A 26662-nucleotide genomic window follows, 5' to 3' on the forward strand; every position below is an offset into this window, starting at 1 on the left:
TAATAGTGTCTCAGCAGACTCAGCTACAGCGAGTTCAAACTCATTTATGTCAGCACCAGTTCCAGGTAATTCTAATAGTGTCTCAGCAGACTCAGCTACAGCAAGTTCAAGCGTCTCAACTATCTCAGCAGTGTTACCCCTGGCTCTGACGACCCACACTGTCAACACCGATGTGGCTGAGTGGATTATAACCGACGACCTGCGTGAGTATTTCAGCAAAAGTACAGATGGGTTTTTATCATGCTAACATATGGATAGCGATTTTAAATTATCTACTAAAGTACTGCCTGGTGACACTTTTAAGTTTAAACGACAGTGTACAAAGTCCCTTTTTTTTCGGGAAAAAGTGAATGGTGAAAAAATTAAGAGAGACTGGATTTGCTATTCCCCATCAACTAGTAAGGTTTTCTGCGCCCATTGTAAATTATTTAATTCAAAATGTGGAATTGGAGCATCTGCTTTGATGTCATCAGGATATGATGATTGGAAACACGCTGCAAGAGACTTAGCTCGCCATGAAACAAGTGAAACCCACATTCAATCAATTGAAACCCTTTTAACACGTAGGAAAGCTGGAGAGCACATTAGTAAGAGGCTCACAGAGCAATTTGAATCAGAGAAAAAGTACTGGAATGATAAACTGTTGCGTATTCTTACCGTAATCAAATTGTTAGCATCGCGTGGGTTGTCATTCCGTGGCAGTAACGAAATTGTGGGTTCTGTCCACAATGGCAATTATTTAGGTTGCTTAGAGCTAGTGGCTGAGTTTGACCCATTGCTTGCAGAACATATTCAGAAAAGAGCGAACAAAGGCCGAGGTCATGTGTCATATCTGTCATCAACTATATGTGATGAATTTATTCATGTGTTAAGTCGTGACGTTTTGGACCACATTTTAACTGAGATTAAAGAAGCAAAATACTTTGCAGTTAGTGTTGACTCAACACCAGATATTTCACATGTAGATCAGCTTACCATTTTATTCCGTTACATGACTTCTAAAGGACCAGGTGAACGTTTTGTGACATATATCCCTATAGAAGAGCACACTGGGGAAGGATTAGCAACAAAGTTACTTGATTTTATGGAAAATACTGGCATTTCAATTAAAGACTGCCGAAGTCAATCCTACGATAATGCTGCCAACATGAGTGGCCGTTTCAATGGCATGCAAGCAAAAATAAAAGAACATAATAACTTAGCTGAATACATACCATGTTGTGCTCATTCGCTTAACCTTGTTGGTCAATTGCTGTAAGATGTTGTTCTGAGGCTGTAACGTTTTTTGACTTTGTAAATAAGCTGTTTTTATTTTGTTCTGCCTCCACCTCTCGTTGGAGTCGTTTGATGGCAGTTTTAAAGCCACTTAATATGCCTACCTTAAAAAGGTTATCTGATACCAGATGGTCAGCACATTATGATGCTGTACACTTCCTCCAGGTTGGCTATACGCAAGTGAAGTCTACACTGGATATCATGTGTCAAGATATGTCCCAAAAGCCAGAAACACGACTTGAAGCCGCAGGATTGAAAGATATAATGAGTCATCATGAAACAGGTATCCTAGTTCAATTGTGGTCAAAAATTCTGAATAGGTTCAATTTAACTAGCAAGTACTTACAAGGGGCAGACATGGATCTCAACACCGCTACGGAACTGCTTCGTTCTTTGGGTGATTTTGTTCATTCTCTTCGGAGCCAGTTCACAGCATTTGAAAAGGAAGGAAAGGATCTGGGTACCGATTATTACAAAGGTGAATCAAGGCAAAAGCGCAAGAGGAACCAGAGATGGGATTATGGTGACTCAGAAGATCTAGAGTTATCCCCTTCTGATAAGTTTAAAGTTCAGCGTTTTTTGCCTATAGTTAATCAATTGTTAGTTGCTCTTAAACAGAGGGCTAATGCATATGATACAGTCAGCAAAAGGTTTGGTTTTCTTAAAAATCTACAATCTTTGTCCAATGATGGTATGAGAGATCATGTTTCATTTGTATGTGAAACATATTTTGAAGATGTTGAACCTAACTGTCATGGTGAATTTATTCACTTCACTTCTCTGTTTGCCAAATTGTCACCGCCCAATGAAACTGATTGTGTTGAACTGCAAATGTACACCTTTCTAGTTAAGAATAGTTTGACCGATACCTTTGTGAATGTCTACACTGTGTTGAGAATTTATTTGTCTCTCATGGTCACAAACTGTACTGGAGAAAGATCTTTTTCAGTCCTTAAAAGAGTTAAGAATGAACTTAGATCAACAAAGGGACAACCTCGCTTAAATGATTTGGCTTTATTATGCATTGAAAGTGACATAGTTAGATCAAGAGATTTCACAGTAGTGATCAAGAAGTTTGCTTCAAAAAAGGCCAGAAAAGTCAATATATAAAAAACTATTTTAAAGTTAATTGATTAACTAAATAGTACATAAATTATGCTACAATTTATATTTATTGTTTTTTTTTTATACTTTCAAAAGAAAAATATATGAAGATTCTAGCTTCAGCTAAATATTTGACACCATCAACAATACTAAAAATGATATATGTTTGCTTATATTGCTAAATGCTATCCTATTCCAATATAACTTAAATTTTGTTATTGGTGCTTTTGTAATGTTAGACTGTACTAAGGGCATACATGTACTTCACTTCTCTGTTTGACCTTTGCCAAGTTGTCACCGCCCAATGATTTATATCCTGGAAAACATATGAAAAAATATTTACATAATAAAACAACAATACAATACCTTAAGAATTTGTCAGTGCACAGTAATAAACATTGAGTTAAAGAATGAATTTTTGTGTATTTGAAATATTGTTTATTTTTATTTTTTTAATTTTTTCATTTAAATACCAATATTATTGGTATTTTCTTCCTTTATTGGAGGTGAACACATTATCAATTTGATACACGTACTCCACTGTCTCAATAGTAAATATACCTACAGCTCAGCAGTTGCTTTCTTAAGTCATGATTCAAGACCTTTTGTCAGTTTACATATATATGGGTGTCTGGGCCAAAGGGGTGTAGCTGTACCTAACCAGTTGGTAAAAATTATTAAAAAAATGCTCTAAAACATACCTAGATTGTGTCCTTTTATTAGCAAGACTGAAGAAAAAATTCTGGGGGCAGCTGCCCCCTGACCCTCCTACTTTGGAGGTCTGGGGCCCCTAAACCCCCCCCCTGACTGGGGGCCTTAGGCCCACTGACCCCCTGGTTTAGCCTCGCTAACGCTCAGCATTTTTACTTTACCGCCACATTAGGCCCTCCTATACTTACAGCCCCAGGCCTAAAAATGTCCTAGTCCGGCCCTGATTCTGGAGTGAAAAAAGAATAAGAGACATTAACCCTAGAGCATTTTTTGTGCAATGTAGTGCCCACAGTTTGAACTTGATGGTATGTGATGCTGCAAAATCTTCTTCAAAAGCAGTGTCATTTTTTGGTTTGGTACAAGAAGTTTATAACTTTTTCTTAGGTTCTAATATCAGACGGGCCATTTTAATGAAATCAGTGCAAAATTTGACTTTGAAGCCACTGTCTGATACTCGATGGGAGTCTCGAGTGGAAAGCTTAAAGACATTAAAATATGAATATTCCAAAGTTTATGATGCTCTAGTTGAAATTACTAACAGTTCGGAGTATGATACATTTACCAAATTTCAGGCAAATAATCTTGCCAAGCAAATGTCCAAATTTACATTTATGGTAAGCTTGAGTGTATGGTATGACATATTATTTCAAGTAAATTTAGTCAGCAAAAAAATGTTTCCAGACTATGATCTATCAACAGATAGATTATAGTCAGGGGACTATGATCTATCTGTTGATAGGTCATAGTCTCCAGACTATGATCTATCAATAGCACAAACCAAAATTGACCAACTACTCAAGTATTTTAATGACTTTCGTGATAAAGGAATTAAGGATGCCAAACTTTTTGCTATGGAAATTGCAGAAGAATTAGAAGTAAGTCCTCAATTTGAAGGTGAAAACACAGCTCGTCCCCGAAAGAAAAAAACTCTTTTTTCCTATGAATCTGCAGATGAACCAATTTTAAATCCAGAAACACAGTATGTGGTGGAAGTTTTCAATGTACTGGTAGATCAAGTGCTATCATCTTTAACAAGTCGATTTAATCAACTGAAAGAACTTTCTGAGCTTTTTGGATTCTTATATAAAATTTCAGAAGTCACCCAAAATACTGAAGCACTTAAGAAACATAGCAAGAATTTAGAGGTTGCCTTAACTGAAGATGGACATTCAGATATGATTTCAAATCAGTTATTTGATGAAATCAAAGCAAAGTCCAGTATGGTTCCAGGAAAATTGCTCCCTAAGGCACTGATCAAGTTTATTTTAGAATATCACTACAAACAATCTTTTACAAATTTAGTTATAGCATTGCAAATTTTATTGACATTGTCACTCACTGTTGCTTCCGCAGAAAGTAGTTTCTCAAAACTTAAATTAATTAAAACCTACTTAAGGTCAAATATGTCACAGTGCAGACTTACAGGCTTAGCTGAGATATCTATTGAAATTGACGAGTTAAAGAACATAGATATTAGTTCATTAGTTGAAACATTTGCTAATATTAAAGCTCGTAAAGTCAAGTTTCTATGAAGTCATGACTATAATAATAATTTAATAAAAATAATTAAAACATTTTTTTTTCATTTCGGGGGGGCCTCACATTTTGATCTTGCCCAGGGCCTCCAATGTTCAAAGGCAGCCTCTGTATATATTTATAAAATTATAAATGCATATAATTTTATTTATACATAATTTTAAAATATATATAACATTAACATAATTTTACCAATTATACATTCAAAACGTAATGTACAAAAAAATCATTTCAAAGTAATGAACCTATACTATTATTGTTATAATGCGTGTTTATCGAGACAAATAAAATTAAATGGAGCCGTCAAATTTCAAAAAGTTTGATTTTAAGAGGACCTTTAAGTTTAATGAATGGAGATGAATGGGAATTAATATATATTTTAAAAGGTATTTTTAACATTGAAAAACAAATAACCTTTTTTTATAAAATGGAAACACTAATATGTATGGTCGTTAGGTATGTGACGGAATAAACTTTTGAACCAACAGCCATCAGCTAAAACCATCATTTTACTCATAAAAATCAGTCTCTTCATATAAATTATAAAACTAACTATTTGGCAACAGTCCAGCTAACTTCTAAGCTATTATTTCGTTATATAAGCATGAAGTATCTGTTTAAAACATCATTAACTTAAAATTAAAATTAATGTAAACAATATGATAAATAAATAACATGTCATTTTTAAAATTTTTAAAATTTTTATAATATGCGTAAATATTTTTTTAAAAATTCGTTCATTTTTTTAAAAATTTGTGTCATTTTAAAAATGTGTGTCATTTTTTTAAAAATTCGTTTATCTGCCGATTATTTATATATCACTCATGGTTTTTGTGACGGTATTCGGAACCTTTGATGTTTTTAAGCGTTGCACTTTCATCTATAATACTTCCATGCTTTTATGTACACAATTTATAATAAAATGACACCTGTAAAATTTAATACCCTTTTTAACAAAATAAATCAGAAATACATTCAACCCAAAACCTATTATACGGCCACCAAATTCTCTATTGCAAATAGAGAAGCCAAATTATGAAATTCAAAACTTATTAACGACATCAAAACTTCTACTTCTTTTCATACAATTAAAATAAAACTTAAACTTCTTACTATTGACAATGAACTAAGTTATTTCTTAATATCTTAGATAATCTTATTCTCTTTTATTTATTTACTTATTTATTTTATTTTTTATTTTTTATGTTTATATATACTTTTCATACATATATGTTTTAATTTTTTTCTCCTTATGCAAACAAGCCGCCTGGTTTGCTTTTTTCTGTTCTTGTTATTATTAGCTTAAACAGTGTAAAAATAACTCTTAATCCTATTAATAATGGTTCTTTTTATAACTTTTTATTTCAAATCAACTCTTATACTCAATTTTGTTTTTAGTACATCTTGAGGTTTTTATTGTCTTTTATTAAGTTGTGTCATGTTTTCTAAGTTTTTGTTTTTTTGTTTTTAGGCTTTTGTTAATTAAATAAAAAAAACATATTTCGATTAATTTTTAACGGTGTTATAAAAAATTTATCTTATAAAATAACTGCTTGTAATTTAAAATTACGATGTAAACTACTGGGCTTAGTGAAAAGACTACTGTTGTCTTCTTTTTGCCCCGGCCATGTAAATGTTTATTTATACATTTTGGTATTGTAGAAATATTTAAACGGCAATATATATATATATATATATATATATATATATATATATATATATATATATATATATATATATATATATATATATATATATATATATATATATATATATATATATATATATATATATATATATATATATATATATATATATATATATATATATATATATATATATATATATATATATATATATATATATATATATATATATATATATATATATATATATGCGGTAGTGGTGTAGTGGTAAAGCGCTCGCTTTATAAGCGAGAGGTTCGAAGTTCAATCCCCACCACGTCCTTGGTAGTACCGCGCTCAACTTGTTTCTCCGCGCAGCGGCCTTGTTTGTCAAGGTTCTTGTTTCGGAGTTTTAGAGTTGAGAGAGGGTTATAACCACTATTAAGTAGCCTCCTCATCTGTAGTGGCCTTCTCGGCCTTGGGGAGGTGAATAACAAAAAAAAAATATATATATATATATATTAAAAAAATAAAAAAAATAAAATAGTGTGGGACCCAAAACCAACTTCGGGGAGGGGGACACCACCTGTCTGGCTCAGCATGAAACATGTAATATATTTTATAATTATTATTCTTATTAGTTAAATGAAATTTTGAAATTGTTACTGAATTTAACGGAGAGACGAATTTCAAATTTGGCACCAAAGCTTTTTTCAGTAAACTTCGTAATCCGAGTTTCAACGAATATTCGCCGGTCCTTAATCTCGACTAGGCGACCTATGGTCGATTTAATCGATAACAACACAGATTTAATCGTTTATTGTGTTGCGAGTTACGCTATAGTATGATTTCTTCAATTAAATGTCTACAAGTATTTAGATAGATACATAAATCATAAATCCAACTTATATGCATAAATTAAAAGATTTTCTCAAAAAGCGTGTGAATAATATGTTCGATGCAACAGCTGATTACTCTATTTTACTGAAAAGTCTACATTTTTTTATTAGAATCAGATGCTTAATATAAACAGATACATTTATAAGCTTTGTAAATGTATAGTTGTGCTTTTTTTAAACTAGGCATTTAACTTTTTAATGTGTTCACTTTTTTATCTTCTTTATTTAAAAAAGAAGATAAAAAAGTGAGTTAAAACAATAATAAATTATTATTGTTCAAGCATTTTTAATTTTTAAGCACAATTATTCACAGGATGTTTATGGATAACAATTTTCACATTGTTTTACCTATTATTCTGTATAAATATTCATTAATAAATAAAATAAATAAACTAGATTAGGTAAGCAGTTTGTGTTAAACCAAGAGAGCGTTAAAAATGTGGGAACAGTTTCCGGTCATACATTTAAATTACTTCCTTGGCATATGGGGTAGTATAATATAATCAGATGATAATGAAGGTCAATGAAGGCATTATCAATAAATGGGAAATAATGTGCAGGATTGCTCATTAACTAAGGCCGAGTCATTCCTTGTGTTGCTTTGTATTAATCTGTAGGTCACATTTTTTGTCACCAATAATGAATTGGTAATGAAATATTTAATTCTGTCAGTGAGTTAAGCAATGGCAAACAAGCAAACCAGTGGCCTTTTAATTTTTGCTGTTTTTAGTTATTGCACATCATGTTTCACACCTTTAAACTTTTTCTATTGAATCAAGATATTTATCTATGGCAGTGAATATGTGTTTGCCCATTCCTATTGCTAAGCGTGTAACACAATTTTTTGTCAGACACAAATTTTTTGTCAGACACAAATTTTTTGTCAGACACAAATTTTTGTGCCAGAGTTAGTTCAATCAATTTCTTTGAACTTAACATAATAATTGCATTTTGAGGCTAAAGTTTTTATTTTTGAACAAAGCATTTTATTGTATGTGCAAGTAGTTTTTATAGCTATAGAAGTTTTTCCATAAACTGCTAAAATGTATTATGCAGCTTTTTCTGCTTTTGATTAATTGGTGACATGCAAAATAGAGGAATCTTAATAACTTATTTTTTCTCAACTTGCAAAGTAACCCAAGAAAGTAAAAAGCATGATGATTTTCAAAATGAAAATAAAAACAGTGGTGGTGATCATTTAAATAATTGACTACCTAGGTCTGAAAATTGAAAATTGTCTGTCTATAGAGCCTTAAAAGGTGTGTTGTTTCAAAAAAAAAACAGATCATTGCTCAAAAATCTTATTAAAAAGTCAGTGCTTTTTTTGTAAAAAAAAAAAAAACTAACTTTTATATATATATAAAAAAACAACTTTGAAAATAACTATTTATTAATTTTATGTGAAAAATTTAATAAATATATAGTTGGAAGGTTTTATAACAAATTCTATTCTAATTTTTTTCATTTACTGAAAAAAAGTGTTCAAACACCATTCCAGAGTATTCCGCCAGAAAAAATGTTGATTTTACTTAGTGTATAAAATATAGTTTTAAAATCAAACTTCCTTATTAAATAGTGTGATATTGTTTCAAAATTTGTTTGTTTACTTAAAAGAATAATATTTAGTATTTTTGTTGTTTTTAAAGTAAAAAATGAAATATCTAAAATGATACCCATACCTATTTTTTTTTTTTTAGATTTTCAATAAATTAAAAGCTTTATAATACATGGGTAATGGAACTTGAAAATGGGAATGAACAAGATCTTTTTGTTGGGGAGTATCAAGAATTATGTGTTGTGCATAACGACCCATTACTAAATCTGTATACAACAGCAGTTAAGTTTGACTCACATGAACAGTTGTTTTGGGTTGGCAGTCAATCGGTATTTTTTTGAAACAAATATTTAATAGTGCTTATTATGTTTAAATAAATCTTTTTTTAACAATTTGATGTATCCCTCTAATACCAATATAATCCTTCTAATAGCAAATTTCAATACAAAAAAAATTTACATCAAACAAAAGCCTTTACACCAGACTAATGACTTTTAACTTATAAAAAAACATGTATTCTGCATGTCTATATCTATTGATATAGACATTTTCAAAAAAAAAAAACAAATACAAGTTTTGTGCACAAAAACTTGTATATGTTTTTTATTTATTACAAAAACTATTATTTTTATGATAATTTAACAGGCAATCTCTAATTCGCTCTTATTTAATTCTAAGCTATATAAATATTTTGTAAGCAAAGAATGGTATAAACTAGTAATGTTATTAAAAAATAATTAAAGTTTGAAGTGGAATCATACATGAAACAGAAAAATAAAAAATTTTAGTTATTAGATAAAAAAACTTTAATTTTTTTAGGAAATACCAGTATACTTTTTTCCAGTATACTGTTTTTTTTTAAAAATAAATTTTATATATTAGTAAAGATTTTTAGAAATGTTAACTTTATGTAGTTATTTTTATCAAAATAAATTGTTTGTTAGTGTTTCAAATGAAAGATTAAACCTATACAACTCATATTTAATATATTTTCTATGAGAAGTAGCACTTATTAAATATTTCTAAATGCTATACTTTTATGGAGAATAACATTTAAAACCATTATATTTTCTAAACTTGAGATTTTTTTATTATATTTGTTTTTAAAAATAATCATAACAGTATGCATATAACTTTAAGTGCCTGCTTCTAAGTATAAAAACAAAGAAAAAGAAAAAACCATGAACATAGATGGAAATGCCCATATATAAATATTTATATTTATTTATAAATAAAGGAAGGGGTTGGAGTGGCAGAGTTTTTAAAACTTTTTAAAAACCTGCCACTGTTGAATTTAATGACATCATCTTAATTATATATTGACTAATATCAGCACTGTATTTAAGTGTAGTATTTAATTAATATTTTTTAGTGTTTACCACGAGGCTATGTTTTATGTATACTCTTAATATTAGTTACAAACATTGTTGTCTGAAATTATCTCCTCCATCATAGCAGAGTACATAACATTAACAGTTCATGTACCCAGCTGGTTGATGGAAACCTTATTTTTGATAGGGATAATAGGAAATTTGAAATATGGGAAATGAAATTTCTGGGATATATGAGTTTAAAAAATTTAAAAGCTACTTCAATTGAAAATGGCGAAATTGGCAAAGACAAAAATTGACATTTGTTAAATGAATGATCCATAGCTTTGAATTATGAGTTACATCAATGGTTGTTTATATTGTTTTTAAAAAAGTTTAATAAATGAAACATTAACTAAAAGTTTGGAAATGTGGCACAAAGTGTTCATTTAGAAGACCAGAAAAAGTTTAAAAACTTGTAATTTTTTATTAATCAATAGAGTACCTGCCCAAACTAAAACCCTCAGTCGATGTAGCAGCACTCCTCGCGTGTTTCATCTGTGTCAATCAGGGCTGGAAAAAACCCAACCCAAATGGTTTTTTTTTAAGGGTTTTATTCAGTTTTTTTAGGTTTTATGGGTTTTTTGGGTTTTTTAAAAACTTATCAGAATACAAATTTTTTATTAATATATGTGTACAGTAATTTTTTTTTTAATTTTATAAATTCACCTCCCTATTGCTCCTGTGTCTACTTCAGTCAAGGGAGCTACTCATATTTTAAAGATATTTCCTCTCAACATTAACATTTTTACTAACAATCAACATTATCAACAAACATTTTTAAACAAGGGCGCTGTGCAAAGAAATATATTGAGCTCAGTTATTTCAGCAGAGGTGATTTGAACCTCATCCTTTCGATTGCAAGCTAATTGTTTTACCCAACCCTCAGAATTAGGGTCGGCATTCAGCAATGTTGACCTAATTGCCCCCCTTACATTGTAAAAAGTTTAGCATTATGAAAAGGTCACTAATAGTCCGTAAAAATGCCCGTTAATTATAAAATCAGCCAATATAAAGTTTTTATTAGTTGATTTTAAAATTAACGTGCGTTTTTACAGACCATTAGTAATCTTTTTCATAATGCTAAACTTTATATACAGTACAATTTTATAAAGTTGTTTATGTTCCTTAATAAGTTTTAAATACTATTTGAATATCCACTCTATTTTTCTAGATGCTTTTCTACTTCAATAAAAATTTGGGATTACTTATGTTGTTTGAACAAAGAATGAATTAATAAAGTTATATTTGCATTAAAAAAGTAATAACATTATAGTGTTATTACTCTAATAATGCAGTGTAATAACACTATAATTAGAGTTTTATTACTTTTGTAGTCATAAGTTTATTGTTTTGTTTTATTTTTTATAACTTTTTTGTGTACAAGTTTAAGTTGATTTGCCCCTTAAAAAACAATTTACATGGTTTTGCATTAAATAAAATTTTATTTTTGCGGATTTTGCATTTGGCAATTACTTAATTCAACCCTGGAACTACTGTAAATGCTTTTTAAAGTTTTCTTTTAAATAATTGCAAGGAATAAAATCTTTATAGACCAAAATATAGTTTTATTAATAAACACTCTTTTATAAGTAACAAACTGGTTGGTCATTCTACCGGGCTACTGACAGGCATTTCTTTAAAGTTTCAGTCGCCCTTGGAGAAAACAAGTTGTCCACCGGACGACCATGAGGGTACACCCCTAATATATATATATATATATATATATATATATATATATATATATATATATATATATATATATATATATATATATATATATATATATACATATATATATATATATATATATATATATATATATGTGTATATATATGTATATATATATATATATATATATATATATATATATATATATATATATATATATGTATATATATATATATATATATATATATATATATATATATATATATATATACATGTATTTTGTGTTTTATCTTTAGTAAAGTTTTTTTTTAATTTTCTCTGTCGTTGAGATTTTTTTCTTTTTTAAAGTAAAGTTATTTTTTAGATAAGTTTAAGTTAGGTTTTTCAGCGCATTTTTAAATAATGAAAATATGTTGAAACCCCTGGTCAAATCGTCTAAACAAAGTATTTTTTGCATGGTCATATAATTGCGTGCAATCGCACGTCTTCCAGTAAAACACTGATAAAAATATTATGGCAACTGAATTTCGCTGCAATGGGATTAATTTAGCGTGAAAATGGACCTAGCATGTTCAAATTGTTGTTGGTCAGATTTTATACTTATAAAATGTATATATTTCAAGAAAATAACGAAAGAGCAATTTTCATGTAACGTAAGTTAACAAAAACATGATAAAGTTTTGTTTTTTATAAAATTCAGTTAAAAAACTTTTTTAATAATATATGCGAGAGAATATTAAGTGTTATGTTTTTACATTTAAAGTTTTGAATAACGATGCTTAGTTAAAGCACATGTTCATTTTAAATTTGTGTAATGTAAGTTAAAACTACATCCATTTAATTAAGTTCTAGCGCTTTTTTGTTAACAAATGAATTACATCATTAAGTAATTTTTATTTTGCCACGCTGGTTTGACAAGGCTACAACAAAAACTTCTTATATTAGGAGAATTTAGAAAAAAAATCTTTTATTTTTTTTTCAATGTTAATTAAAATTATTTATATTATTGTTTTTTTTATTTGTTTATGTATTCTTATTTTGGTTTACATATAAATACATATAAATAAATATAAATAAATATATAGAAATAAGAACTATATAAATATTATTATTTAGGCATTAAAAAAAGTAAAAAAGATTTATTTGCTATTCTCCTAATATAAAAAAAATCAGTTAGAACTTTTTTTATTTTTGGTTTCATAAAGTATTATTTGTAAATGCAATTAAGGGGATCATCCATAAAGCACGTCACGTTATATTTGTCAATTCTTAACCCCTTTCCTCCTGTCACAAACGATCACATATACCTAAACCCCTCCTAAACAGTCATGTACCTGAACCTCCCTCCTAAACGGTTATAGCAGTTTTTACTTCAAAAAAGTTTTAGATTTAAATGTAAATACTTTGCAGCATTTTAGAAATTCAACCTAATGAAATTAAGGCAATACGCATAAATGTAAAAAGTGTAAGTAAAAACTTTGACAAACCAAAGATTTTCTTATTTAAATGACTCAAATAAAAGTATTAATAAAGTTGTAATACTAAAATAGTTTTTTAAGTTGCTCTTGGTCTTGCAGAAAATTTGTTTTCGATCTGATAACTTTCATAAATATTATGAAAGTTCATTCAGTAAGAATGCCACCAGTTTTTAAAAATTTCTTTTGTTAATTATCTTTAATGAATGAGTTCAATACTTTTGCAATTCTTTCGTTACATAACTCTAACTCTTAATAATAGATATCAAAAATCCACAATAATAATCGCTCAGTAACATAAATGATGTAACGTAAGTTAAATACATAGTTTTAAAAAAAACGGTTTATTTTCCTTACCCAGTCACCTCTGATAAATTTTTATATATTTTTTAAATTGGTATAGAATCCTCAACATCTTGTGAAAGTTTCTAATACAAACCACTTTACTGATTCGCAAAAATCTGACCTAAAATTTTTTAGCCTATTTTATTCTTTAGATTAACAGTTTTCATACAAAATAGCTAAAAGTTTAATTTACAGTTTAAAAAGGCAAATATTTGATAAAGTTGTTGCGCATGTAATGTAAGTTAAAAATGGAATTGTCCCTATACATACATTTAATTAAAGCTAAACCATTAAAATGTCTAGCTGTTTCATAATTATTAATAGTTACTAACTAATGACAAATTATTACTAACATGAACTTTAATTACTCAACAATTCCGCCCCTAAACAATTTAAAATACTTACAGTCTTGCAGGAAAGTAAGTTGATAATCCTTATTTTAAGTAATTCGAAGATGAAACAATCTACTGATTTTTCTGTAAATGTAAAATATGTTTATTCTATGCATTAATACATTATTTTTCAGTTGTCTTAATAAATAAATAAATAATTACTACAAACCTAAAATACATTTAGGTTCATAACAACACAAAGAGAAAGTCAGTTGATAATAAATAAAAATGATAAAAAATTAATTGTTTTATATTAGGGGTGTTTGATTTCACTTTCTAACCAGTTTTGAAAAGTAGTTTTCTCTGACTTTTAAAGTGTTAGTAAATTAAATGTATTTATATTGGAAAATGTACTTCTAATTATACTTTATTGTTTGAAGGCAAAAAAATATGAAATTTTCCAACTTTTCGGGAAGTGGAAATGCACTCTTTAAAACTAATGTAAATCTTAAGTTTTTTATGAAAGGCTGCTGCTTTTTTTCCTTTAAATAAAGTTTGCTTCACTAAAAGCAGATTTTACTGCGACAGAAAATGCTCGTATAATGCAATACTTTTGAATCACACTAGCTAACACAGGCAAATTTGATCAATTTTTTTAAAGTTGACAAAAACTTTAAAAATTAGATAAATTATTAAATTCTATTTTAATATATAATCAAAAAAAAAAAAAAAAAAAAAATTAAAGTCATCATGGGTGCAAAATATATTTTTTTTTTAAAATTTAAAACCAGTTTAATATTTTAACTTAACTGAGTTAAGTTAAAAACATTATAAATTGTGTGCATTGTTCAGTTATAAGTGCATGAATAGTTCAGTTATAAGTATTTCTTTCTAATATATTTATGATATTTTTAAATTTAATTGTTATAGTATAACTTTATTTTCAGGGGCAGATCAAGCATTTTTTGATGTTTGAGACTTCCAGACATGGAACAAGCTCCAAACATTTATATGTTTATACTTATGTCAAATAAAGATGCTTCGCAAAAAAGTGTGATAATTGGAGTCTAGGAACAAAAAAAAACCCCTAAAATTTGATTTTTTTAGTATTGTTTATTTTGTAGACACAGCTGTCTCACTTGGCACTGTCAAGCTTGGCGTCACAAGTTTATCAAAATAAAAGTATTTTCGCATAAAAAGTATAAAAATTCACTAACTTTAAAATAATAGTATTTTTTTTCTATAAATGCTTTCATCTTCAAATAAAAAATAGAAAGTAAAGATCTATCTTTTCTTGTTAAATAAATATTTACATTATTTAAACAGAATGAAAATAAATATTGTTAACTTTTCTGTTTTTTGCGATATTTATGAAAATCCTGTTTTGGGAATACTAAGATTGCCTGACTTATCTTAATGCTAGACATGAAACTTGGAACACTTATTTATGAATGTTTAACCTTTCGGAATTTTATGTCACTCATCTGTTTCATTAACAAAAGTTCTGATTTTGGTGCATTTTTATTATAAAAGTTACTTTTTTAAAATGCCAAATGTAATATTTTTGATAGATGACAAGTTATTAAAATTTCAACCTTTTATGCACATTAATTTTATAAAAATATTTTATGTTCTTCTAGCTATGTCAGGCAATATGTTTTCAAACTTAACATTCTTTCAAACAAATGTTTCTCAGTTTTTTGCATAAATTTATATTTACATTTTAAAGCAGTGACATAACTTAATGCATTACATCCCAAGCTATTATCTAAAGAATTTTATTAAAATAACTGTTTAAGCAGGCAAATTTAGAAGTAATAAATAAACAAAGTTACATGGAATTTTTCTGTTTCTTCTTTTTTTTTTTGAGTTTTTTTTTTCTGATTCAAGTGCCATATAGTTCTACTACCAAAAGCGAGGTTAATTCAAAAACTTTAACTCAATTTTGGTCATAAATTTTTTTATTAGACTTAGTGAGTCTTTATTTCCTAACAACCTTACACCATATTATTAGAAATTTATGCACAAAAAGAAATAAAATACTTAAGTTTTTAAAATGCTTGAGCGTTAAATGTTTAGGCTAAATATTCCAAAATCAAAATCTGGCTTTATTTTGTAATGCAATCAAATTATCAGCTTAGTTAAATTATTTTCACTAAGCTGATAAATTTTCTACCTACCAAATTATTTTTGTCAATGTACTGATAAACAACAAATGATAATGAATTACCTTCCACTTTAAATATTACAAAATAACTAAATTGTTTTGACTTCTAATGAATTGTGTCATTCATAATGACTTATAATGTTTACACTACAAAAGTGGGCTACAGTGTAGCCCACAGTGAAAGTTATCATACTTTTATCTCAACTTACTTTCCGACAGAGGTGTATATAAGCTGTAACTTTTACTAAACAAGTTGTAGCATAATTAACTTTTTACTACTTGACTGATGATTATAATAAGACATGAAACTCTGAGTAGCAGTATTCTCTTATAAATATTAACAATTAGCTAATTCCTGGTACTGTAGGTAACAGTAACTGATATGTGTATATATATATATATATATATATATATATATATATATATATATATATATATATATATATGTATATATATATATATATATATATATATATATATATATATATATATATATATATATATATATATATATATGTATATATATATATATATGTATATATATATATATATATATATATATGTATATATATGTATATATATATATATATATATATATATATATATATATATATATATATATATATATATATATATATATATATATATATATATATATATATATATATATATTAGGGGTACCCATAAGTAATTAATTATCTTTAGTGTGGTAAGTTTGCCTCATTCTAGCTCAGATCGTGAATGCATAAACATGTGTTTTATTATTTAATATTATAATTCGTGGCCTTCAATTTTTAAATTTAAATATAAGCTTTTTTTTATTCCTCAGGAATAAAATGGCTAAAAATATTTTCGGTTGGGTGTTAATGCAACAGTTGTAACAAAGAAAATTTGTGATGTGTATGGAGACGTATTGAAAATCAATAAGTGTCATTGTTGCTTTTCCAATGGTAATTTTGACTTGCCTGATAGCGATGGAAGTGGGCGTCTGATAGGATTTAACAGTGTCGCTTTAAAAATACTGGTGGAAACTAATCCTAAGCTAATATCCAGGAAATAACAAACACTCTTCGGGCTACTTGGTCAACAGTTCGAAGAGATCTTCAGGAAATTGAGAAGGTTTACAGGCGGGTATCTACATATCTCTAACATCTATTGTCAGAGATGAACAAACGGCTCACAATTTGCACATCTCTTTTGTGCGGACAAAATAAATAATCCGTTTTTACAAAGAATTGTTACTAGTGATGAAAAATGGGTCTAGTAATACAACAACAAGTGCACTAATCAATGGCTTTCTCCAAATCAACTTCCTGTAACCACTCCTTAACCATCCCTCACTTTAAAGAAGGTGTTATTGTGCGTTTAGTGGGACTGTGGTTGCATAATTAATTTTGAGCTACTGAAACCAGGAGAAACAGTTACGGTTGAATTGCATTGCCAACAAATGGATAGATTATGCAATCAATTATTGATAAAAAGACCAGCTCTGGTTAACAGAAAAGGAGTAATATTGCCACATGATAATGCCAGGCTGCATGCAGCAAGGTTAACCCAAGAAAAAATAAGACTGCTAAACTGGGAGGTTTTACCACTCCCCCATATTCACCATATAGCACCATCTGATTTTTATTTATTCCGGTCCATGGATCGTTCCTGAAAAATAAAAATTTAAAAAATGTTGATGAAATTCGAACTCACTTGAAGCATATTTTTCTTTAAAGGATAAAGTAATTTTCATTTCCATGCTCATAATTTTATGAGCATGGAGTTGAAACTCTTCCAACAAGATTGCAGAAGATCCTAGATAACGATGGAGTTTACATAATTGATTAGAAACAAAATTTAATATAAATAAATTCATTTTTTATAATTGGTTACTCATGTGTACCCCTTATATATATATATATATATATATATATATATATATATATATATATATATATATATATATATATATATATATATATATATATATATATATATATATATATATATATATATATAAAATAATTTGCCAACCTTAATCTGTGTGAGGTCGGCAGAAAAAATGTAAAACAAAGGTTTGACCATAAAACATTGAAACAAGGTCGGCAATTTTTTGCTGATCTCAAACACAATGTATGTACATATATGTTTTTAACATTAGTTATAATAGTCCAAAATCTTGTTTATAGGGTCGCATGAGTTCTTATTATGGATCCCAAATGGTGAAGTATACTTCATTCAAAGCTCATCATACTGAACTGTGTGATATATTGACAGATGCTCATGGAGTATTATCATTAACAACCAATGAAGTACGGTATACAACCAAACAAGGTTTAAAAATTTTTTCTAGCAGGTGAGAAATAAACGTTTAATAAATTTTTTTTTCAATTTTTTTTGCTAGCTATTTATTATATATATATATTTTTTGTAATAAGTATTTTTAATTTAAATAACTTTAAATAAACAATTTATTATTTCTTGTTTTTAACTTTTTCTTTTCTCGCTGTTTTCATTGAGCTACTATAGTAAAGGTTACTATAGTAAAGGTAGCTTTTTTAAAAAATTGTTGTTACCAGCTTCTGTTGTTACCAACCTCTGTTGTTACCAGCCTCAACCCTATAAATTGAAACACAACGAGACCTTGAAAAAAAAGATTACTGCACAGAAAAATATGTTGAGTGTTGTACTTCTAAAGGGTGTGTTGGGCAATAAATTTGGTACTTCAGGTTTACATAGTTTGGTTAAAATGTTACAAAGTCCAAAATACAACTAACAATTATAATTTTTTTATTTAAAGTTGTTGAAAAAGAAACTAAAGTATTTAATGGCTTTAACTATATTTTAACTAAAATTTTATAGTTTAGACTTTATTTAATATTTGTATAAAATTTTTCAATTTCAAATATATGTTTTTCAAATTCCTATGAAATAATAAATACCATCAATGATGAAATAATAAGTACCATTAACTATTAAATAATAAATACTATCAATAAGATGACCCTATTAAACATTTTTTAATGGTTTTTAATTTGATTTTTTTTTTCAATCTGTTTATGTCAAAAGATATATCAATGATGGCCACATTCATCTTTAATCTGTTGTAAATGCATTTAAGTTGTCCAATATTCTTAAAAAACAAAATACAATATAGAAAAAAATGCAGTATGGAAAATGAAAATGTGCATACCTAGTTTAATTTTTAGATTTAAGTATCACATACAACAGGACAATACGTGTTCAAAGTTTATTGTAAAAGAGTACTAATGTGCTACCAAAACCAAAGTTTTGGTAAGATTGTAAAGTTAAACCAAAGTTTAACTTTACAAAACCAAAACCTGGCCTGGCTGTAAAGTTCTGGATTTTATTTTTGATTTTGATAAAAATCAAGAAAAAATATTGAAGCCTTTATTTAAACCAAGAAAAAAAATTAAAAATTCTCTGAATAACCAAAATATTATTTAGTTAAAATAGTATAATAGTTTAGATACATGACACCATTTTTTATACAAAAACATCTTTTTTCCCTACTAAAATCTTTTAAATCTCAAAATCTTTTAAATAATCTCTTTATTCATTATCTTTATCCTTTATTCATTATCTTTATTCATTATCATTCATTCTACTCTAATTCATTTATTTCTATTTATCTATTATTTTCTTTTTTCGATTGGGTTCTACAATAATAATTTTTTATTAAGTTTAATATTTTATTCTTTCTTCAACTGAAATATTTTTATTAGCTTTCACATCATCACTGTTAATATCATTATTATTAATTTTATTCTTTCTTCAACTGAAATATTTTTATTAGCTTTCACATCATCACTGTTAATATCATTATTATTAATTTTATTCTTTCTTCAACTGAAATATTTTTATTAGCTTTCACATCATCACTATTAATATCATTATTATTAATTTTATTCTTTCTTCAACTGAAATATTTTTATTAGCTTTCACATCATCACTGTTAATATCATTATTATTAATTTTATTCTTTCTTCAACTGAAATATTTTTATTAGCTTTCACATCATCACTAATAATATCATTATTATTAATTTTATTCTTTCTTCAACTGAAATATTTTTATTAGCTTTCACATCATCACTGTTAATATCATTATTATTAATTTTATTCTTTCTTCAACTGAAATATTTTTATTAGCTTTCACATCATCACTGTTAATATCATTATTATTAATTTTATTCTTTCTTCAACTGAAATATTTTTATTAGCTTTCACATCATCACTGTTAATATCATTATTATTAATTTTATTCTTTCTTCAACTGAAATATTTTTATTAGCTTTCACATCATCACTATTAATATCATTATTATTAATTTTATTCTTTCTTCAACTGAAATATTTTTATTAGCTTTCACATCATCACTGTTAATATCATTATTATTAATTTTATTCTTTCTTCAACTGAAATATTTTTATTAGCTTTCACATCATCACTGTTAATATCATTATTATTAATTTTATTCTTTCTTCAACTGAAATATTTTTATTAGCTTTCACATCATCACTGTTAATATCATTATTATTAATTTTATTCTTTCTTCAACTGAAATATTTTTATTAGCTTTCACATCATCACTGTTAATATCATTATTATTAATTTTATTCTTTCTTCAACTGAAATATTTTTATTAGCTTTCACATCATCACTGTTAATATCATTATTATTAATTTTATTCTTTCTTCAACTGAAATATTTTTATTAGCTTTCACATCATCGCTATTAATATCATATATATATTATATATTATAATTATTATCATTATTATTAATTTTATTCTTTCTTCAACTGAAATATTTTTATTAGCTTTCACATCATCACTGTTAATATCATTATTATTAATTTTATTCTTTCTTCAACTGAAATATTTTTATTAGCTTTCACATCATCACTGTTAATATCATTATTATTAATTTTATTCTTTCTTCAACTGAAATATTTTTATTAGCTTTCACATCATCACTGTTAATATCATTATTATTAATTTTATTCTTTCTTCAACTGAAATATTTTTATTAGCTTTCACATCATCACTATTAATATCATTATTATTAATTTTATTCTTTCTTCAACTGAAATATTTTTATTAGCTTTCACATCATCACTATTAATATCATTATTATTAATTTTATTCTTTCTTCAACTGAATTATTTTTATTAGCTTTCACATCATCACTAATAATATCATTATTATTAATTTTATTCTTTCTTCAACTGAAATATTTTTATTAGCTTTCACATCATCACTGTTAATATCATTATTATTAATTTTATTCTTTCTTCAACTGAAATATTTTTATTAGCTTTCACATCATCACTGTTAATATCATTATTATTAATTTTATTCTTTCTTCAACTGAAATATTTTTATTAGCTTTCACATCATCACTGTTAATATCATTATTATTAATTTTATTCTTTCTTCAACTGAAATATTTTTATTAGCTTTCACATCATCACTGTTAATATCATTATTATTAATTTTATTCTTTCTTCAACTGAAATATTTTTATAAGCTTTCACATTATCACTGTTAATATCATTATTATTAATTTTATTCTTTCTTCAACTGAAATATTTTTATTAGCTTTTACATCATCACTGTTAATATCATTATTATTAATTTTATTCTTTCTTCAACTGAAATATTTTTATTAGCTTTCACATCATCACTGTTAATATCATTATTATTAATTTTATTCTTTCTTCAACTGAAATATTTTTATTAGCTTTTACATCATCACTGTTAATATCATTATTATTAATTTTATTCTTTCTTCAACTGAAATATTTTTATTAGCTTTCACATCATCACTGTTAATATCATTATTATTAATTTTATTCTTTCTTCAACTGAAATATTTTTATTAGCTTTCACATCATCACTGTTAATATCATTATTATTAATTTTATTCTTTCTTCAACTGAAATATTTTTATTAGCTTTCACATCATCACTGTTAATATCATTATTATTAATTTTATTCTTTCTTCAACTGAAATATTTTTATTAGCTTTCACATCATCACTGTTAATATCATTATTATTAATTTTATTCTTTCTTCAACTGAAATATTTTTATAAGCTTTCACATTATCACTGTTAATATCATTATTATTAATTTTATTCTTTCTTCAACTGAAATATTTTTATTAGCTTTCACATCATCACTGTTAATATCATTATTATTAATTTTATTCTTTCTTCAACTGAAATATTTTTATTAGCTTTCACATCATCACTGTTAATATCATTATTATTAATTTTATTCTTTCTTCAACTGAAATATTTTTATTAGCTTTCACATCATCGCTGTTAATATCATATATATATTATATATTATAATTAATATCATTATTATTAATTTTATTCTTTCTTCAACTGAAATATTTTTATTAGCTTTCACATCATCACTGTTAATATCATTATTATTAATTTTATTCTTTCTTCAACTGAAATATTTTTATTAGCTTTCACATCATCGCTGTTAATATCATATATATATTATATATTATAATTAATATCATTATTATTAATTTTATTCTTTCTTCAACTGAAATATTTTTATTAGCTTTCACATCATCACTGTTAATATCATTATTATTAATTTTATTCTTTCTTCAACTGAAATATTTTTATTAGCTTTCACATCATCGCTGTTAATATCATATATATATTATATATTATAATTAATATCATTATTATTAATTTTATTCTTTCTTCAACTGAAATATTTTTATTAGCTTTCACATCATCACTGTTAATATCATTATTATTAATTTTATTCTTTCTTCAACTGAAATATTTTTATTAGCTTTCACATCATCGCTGTTAATATCATATATATATTATATATTATAATTAATATCATTATTATTAATTTTATTCTTTCTTCAACTGAAATATTTTTATTAGCTTTCACATCATCACTGTTAATATCATTATTATTAATTTTATTCTTTCTTCAACTGAAATATTTTTATTAGCTTTCACATCATCGCTGTTAATATCATATATATATTATATATTATAATTAATATCATTATTATTAATTTTATATTAACTATTGTTATTATTAGATTTATATACTTTTTATAATTACTATTATTATAAATTTTTTTGAGGTTTTTATAACTATTATTGATATTTATGTTGTTATTATTATTTATAATATTTAAATAGTATTATTATTATTATTTTTGTTGTTATATTAAATGTTTTTATTAACTTTGGTATTACTTTTTTTATTATTAAATTTGGTGTTTACTTCAGATAAGTATTTGTCACTATTTGTTAGTATCTTTGATGTAAGAAATTTTTTTTTAGAATATATTTTGATTTTATTTTGATGGTGCAGAAGTTGTGACTTTGACGTACAACAAATTTAAGTGAAAAATAAGGGGGTATTAGAAATTCAATGTTATTAAGCAGGATTGTATGATCTCATGGGTATAAATCGAAATGACAGCTATATATATTTAGCAAATTTTGGAAAACAATGATGTGTTTTTTGCAATCTTAAAAGCTATGCTAGTCCTGCAATTTTTACTTTTGAAAACTTTTTAATTTTTGTGAAAATTATTTAACTAGGTGAGTAACCAGGGCCCCGGCCCCGGCTACAGCTGAAAATGAGACTTTTTGCCAACCCGACCACAGCAAAATTATAAAATTTAGCAGGGGTAGAGAGCCAGGATGAGAAAAAATTACAATACTTTATAAATTATAATTTTACATTTACTATACTTACAGAAGAGAGATCAAATTAAAAATTGACTACTTGTTCTAAGTGATCAAAAAGACTTTTTGTCAAGACAAGAATATAAAGTTGAGTGGTCAGCAAATATTGCCACTTTAGATGTAAAATTTTCATGAAGATCCTTATTGTAGATAAAAAAGGAAAGCAGAATAGTATAATAGAAAAAAATTGCTCAAAAAACAGAATAATATCAAATTTTTTTTTATCTAAACATTTTTTTGGGATTAATATCAAAAATTAATTTTAAGGAATTAGTTAGAAAAAAAAAAAAAATTGAAATTCATCCAGAAGGAATAATGTCGAAAATGCCTATACAGATTAATATCAAAAATGGGATGTAGGAATAGTATCAAAAAACTTTATTTGAAGAAAACTTGTTTTTCTTATTTGTACATGAAATTTTGCAATGACAGTTATTGAATTGGATGATTATTGAAAATAAATATTGGTTTTCATTTAATATATTAATTCTAATTTAGAGCCAAAAATGTTATTTTTAATTGAATTACTTTTTATTTTAACTTTGATACTATTCCGTTTTTGTTATTTTTATCTTATTCCTTTTTATTAATTTCAAACTTAATTATTATTAGCATTTTCGACATTATTCTACTATAAGGGATTTCAATATTATTCCATCATTTTGATACAATTAGTCTTTTTCAATTTCGAGCATGTTCTTTTTTTTATGACTTTGATACTGTTACTACTACCCAATAAAAAGCAATACAGGAGCAAAAATAGAACCTTTTGGTACCCTTAAAGTTACTTGAAATTAAGTAGAGTGTAGGACTTCAAGAATAACTTTAATACTGCAGTTAAAAAAAAAAAATTCAATAATCTCAAAAACTTTATGTATAGAAACAATAACAGAGTGAAGACTAATTATAGTTTTTTAGAGTTTTTCAAAATTGGAACCATTTATTTAGCACCTTTTAATAGTTTAGCAAAAATTGAAGAGAGATTTGGAAAGCACTTTTTTAAGACTTTGGAAATTTTGCCTGAAGCACAAACTGTAGAAGTGTTTAATTGAGAATTAACTTAAGCATTGGAAGCCAGAGTGATTTGGGTGTTTAACATTGGGTTAATCTGTTCAACTGGTATGACAGGAAAAATATTGCTATTAGATTCAAGAGTCAAATTAGAGGAAAGGTTGTTTCCAATAATTCTGCCTTATTCTAGGGAGAAGTAAAAAGATCAGCCCCATGAATTAGCGATTAAATGTTGGAAAGTCTTCAACAATGTCATTAACTTACTTTAGTTAATGACACTGTTGAAAACTTTCCAAAAGTCTCTTTAAATCCTAATATCTGGTTTAATAATACAAGATTTAATAAGCTGAGAATAACATCAGACAGGACCTTTTTACATTAGTTTCTTGCGTAATAAGGGATCACTTGTTCTTAAGAGAGATGTTCTTGTAAAAAAGGAAGAAATGATTACCATTTAATAAAGCAACTGCTCAAGATGGTAGAAAGTATGGAGTAGAATGAGGTTTATTAAATTAGACTTAAATTTGAAAAAAAAGGAATAAAAGCTTCCAAACTTTTAGTCCAGAAGGAATAAAAGCTTCTGAGGTGCGCTTTATGCATACATATTATGGATATAAATATATATGTTTGCTATTTATTTAGATGCTGGCATACAATATCCTTACATATTTATATGAACTTCTGTATTTCTATGGTGTAGTATTTGCCAAAAGAAAAGATGATCAGATGTGTGGCGTGACTTTAACAAGACAAGAAAAAGAGGCATAGTCTTGATAGATTAGAAAAAAATGTTGTATCAAGCAACATTTGTTAGAGAAGAATAAAGTGATTTAGGTATCAGCTTGTAGAGAGGTAACATCTTCAGGAGAAAATGGTAGTGGAAGAAGTAAGAAAACTTTAAAGGAGTGCTTTACATATTTTATGAATGAGCTTTAGTTAAGGAAAGAAAATGCTCTCTAAAGCCTTATGATGATGATGATGATGATGATACAAATGATGATGATAATACAATTGATGATGATGATCATGATGAAGGCATCATCATTTGTATCATACAAATGATGATGGTGATAATGATGATGATCATGATCATTATGAAGGTTATGATGATCATGTTGATTATAAAGATGTTTATATATGCATACATATACAAAATATAACATGAATTTTGAATTTAAAAAAATATTCTTTAGGATGTATAAATGTTTATGTGACCCCCAGTCACAAACCTGGCCCTGGCTATATTTTATCAAACCCAGCCCTGGCCCCGATCAAATTTTAACCCCGGTTGCTTACTAGATTAAGGGATCGTTTATGTCTAAAAGTTTAAAAAATTATAAAAAATTAATGTTATCATGATCCCTCTTAAAAAAAAAAATGTGTTAAAATTCATTTGCATAAGATATCTTTTAAACATCAACATAAAAGGGTTTTTTATAAGATTATAAAGTCCAAAATGGCAGAAAATAATTCATTTAAATAAAGTTTTGTTTTTCTTCAAGGTGAGGTTGGTAACTATTGCTAGATTTATTTTAAAGTATTTATTAAACATTAATTAAATATAGAAGTATTTGAGCATTCAATAAATATAACAAAGCAAATAATGATCTATTTTATTTTGCCTCGGAGAAGTAGTGTTAGAAAAAAAATGTTGGGGAAGACAAAAAAAAATTTAAACACCTTACATTTCTTTAAAGTTAGTTTAAATAAATATATTCTTCTCCAAGGTTTTAATTTTTAATTTTAATGCAGTTTTGTTTTGTTGTGGCAATATATAGTGTGACCCCTTTACTGAAAAAGAAACCATTAAGCAAGTTTTTTTTTTTT

The 26662-nt window shown here is 26.4% G+C and overlaps 4 protein-coding genes across 4 annotated transcripts in view; all 4 read left to right on the forward strand.

The window, feature by feature from the left end:
• The first annotated feature begins 250 nt into the window (after positions 1-250).
• LOC136078383 (uncharacterized) lies at positions 251-1258 on the forward strand. The gene has a single exon (XM_065794153.1). It carries the CDS (start codon positions 251-253, stop codon positions 1256-1258), a length of 1008 nt encoding a protein of 335 aa, XP_065650225.1.
• A 113-nt stretch (positions 1259-1371) lies between these two features.
• On the forward strand, positions 1372-2385 carry LOC136078384 (uncharacterized). The gene has a single exon (XM_065794154.1). The coding sequence runs from the start codon at positions 1372-1374 to the stop codon at positions 2383-2385; it is 1014 nt and encodes a 337-aa protein (XP_065650226.1).
• A 1556-nt stretch (positions 2386-3941) lies between these two features.
• LOC136078385 (uncharacterized) lies at positions 3942-4622 on the forward strand. The gene has a single exon (XM_065794155.1). It carries the CDS (start codon positions 3942-3944, stop codon positions 4620-4622), a length of 681 nt encoding a protein of 226 aa, XP_065650227.1.
• A 4216-nt stretch (positions 4623-8838) lies between these two features.
• LOC100197638 (PAN2-PAN3 deadenylation complex catalytic subunit PAN2) overlaps positions 8839-26662 on the forward strand; it is a 94229-nt gene continuing 76405 nt past the window's right edge. The window contains exons 1-2 of the mRNA XM_065792062.1: positions 8839-9034; positions 18243-18409. Of these exons, the coding sequence (XP_065648134.1) occupies positions 8885-9034; positions 18243-18409 (317 nt within the window). The 5' untranslated portion in view covers positions 8839-8884. The remainder of the gene's footprint in view (positions 9035-18242; positions 18410-26662) is intronic.

This window comes from Hydra vulgaris, chromosome 03 (genome assembly GCF_038396675.1).
Source record: "Hydra vulgaris chromosome 03, alternate assembly HydraT2T_AEP".
Classification (NCBI taxonomy): domain Eukaryota; kingdom Metazoa; phylum Cnidaria; class Hydrozoa; order Anthoathecata; family Hydridae; genus Hydra; species Hydra vulgaris.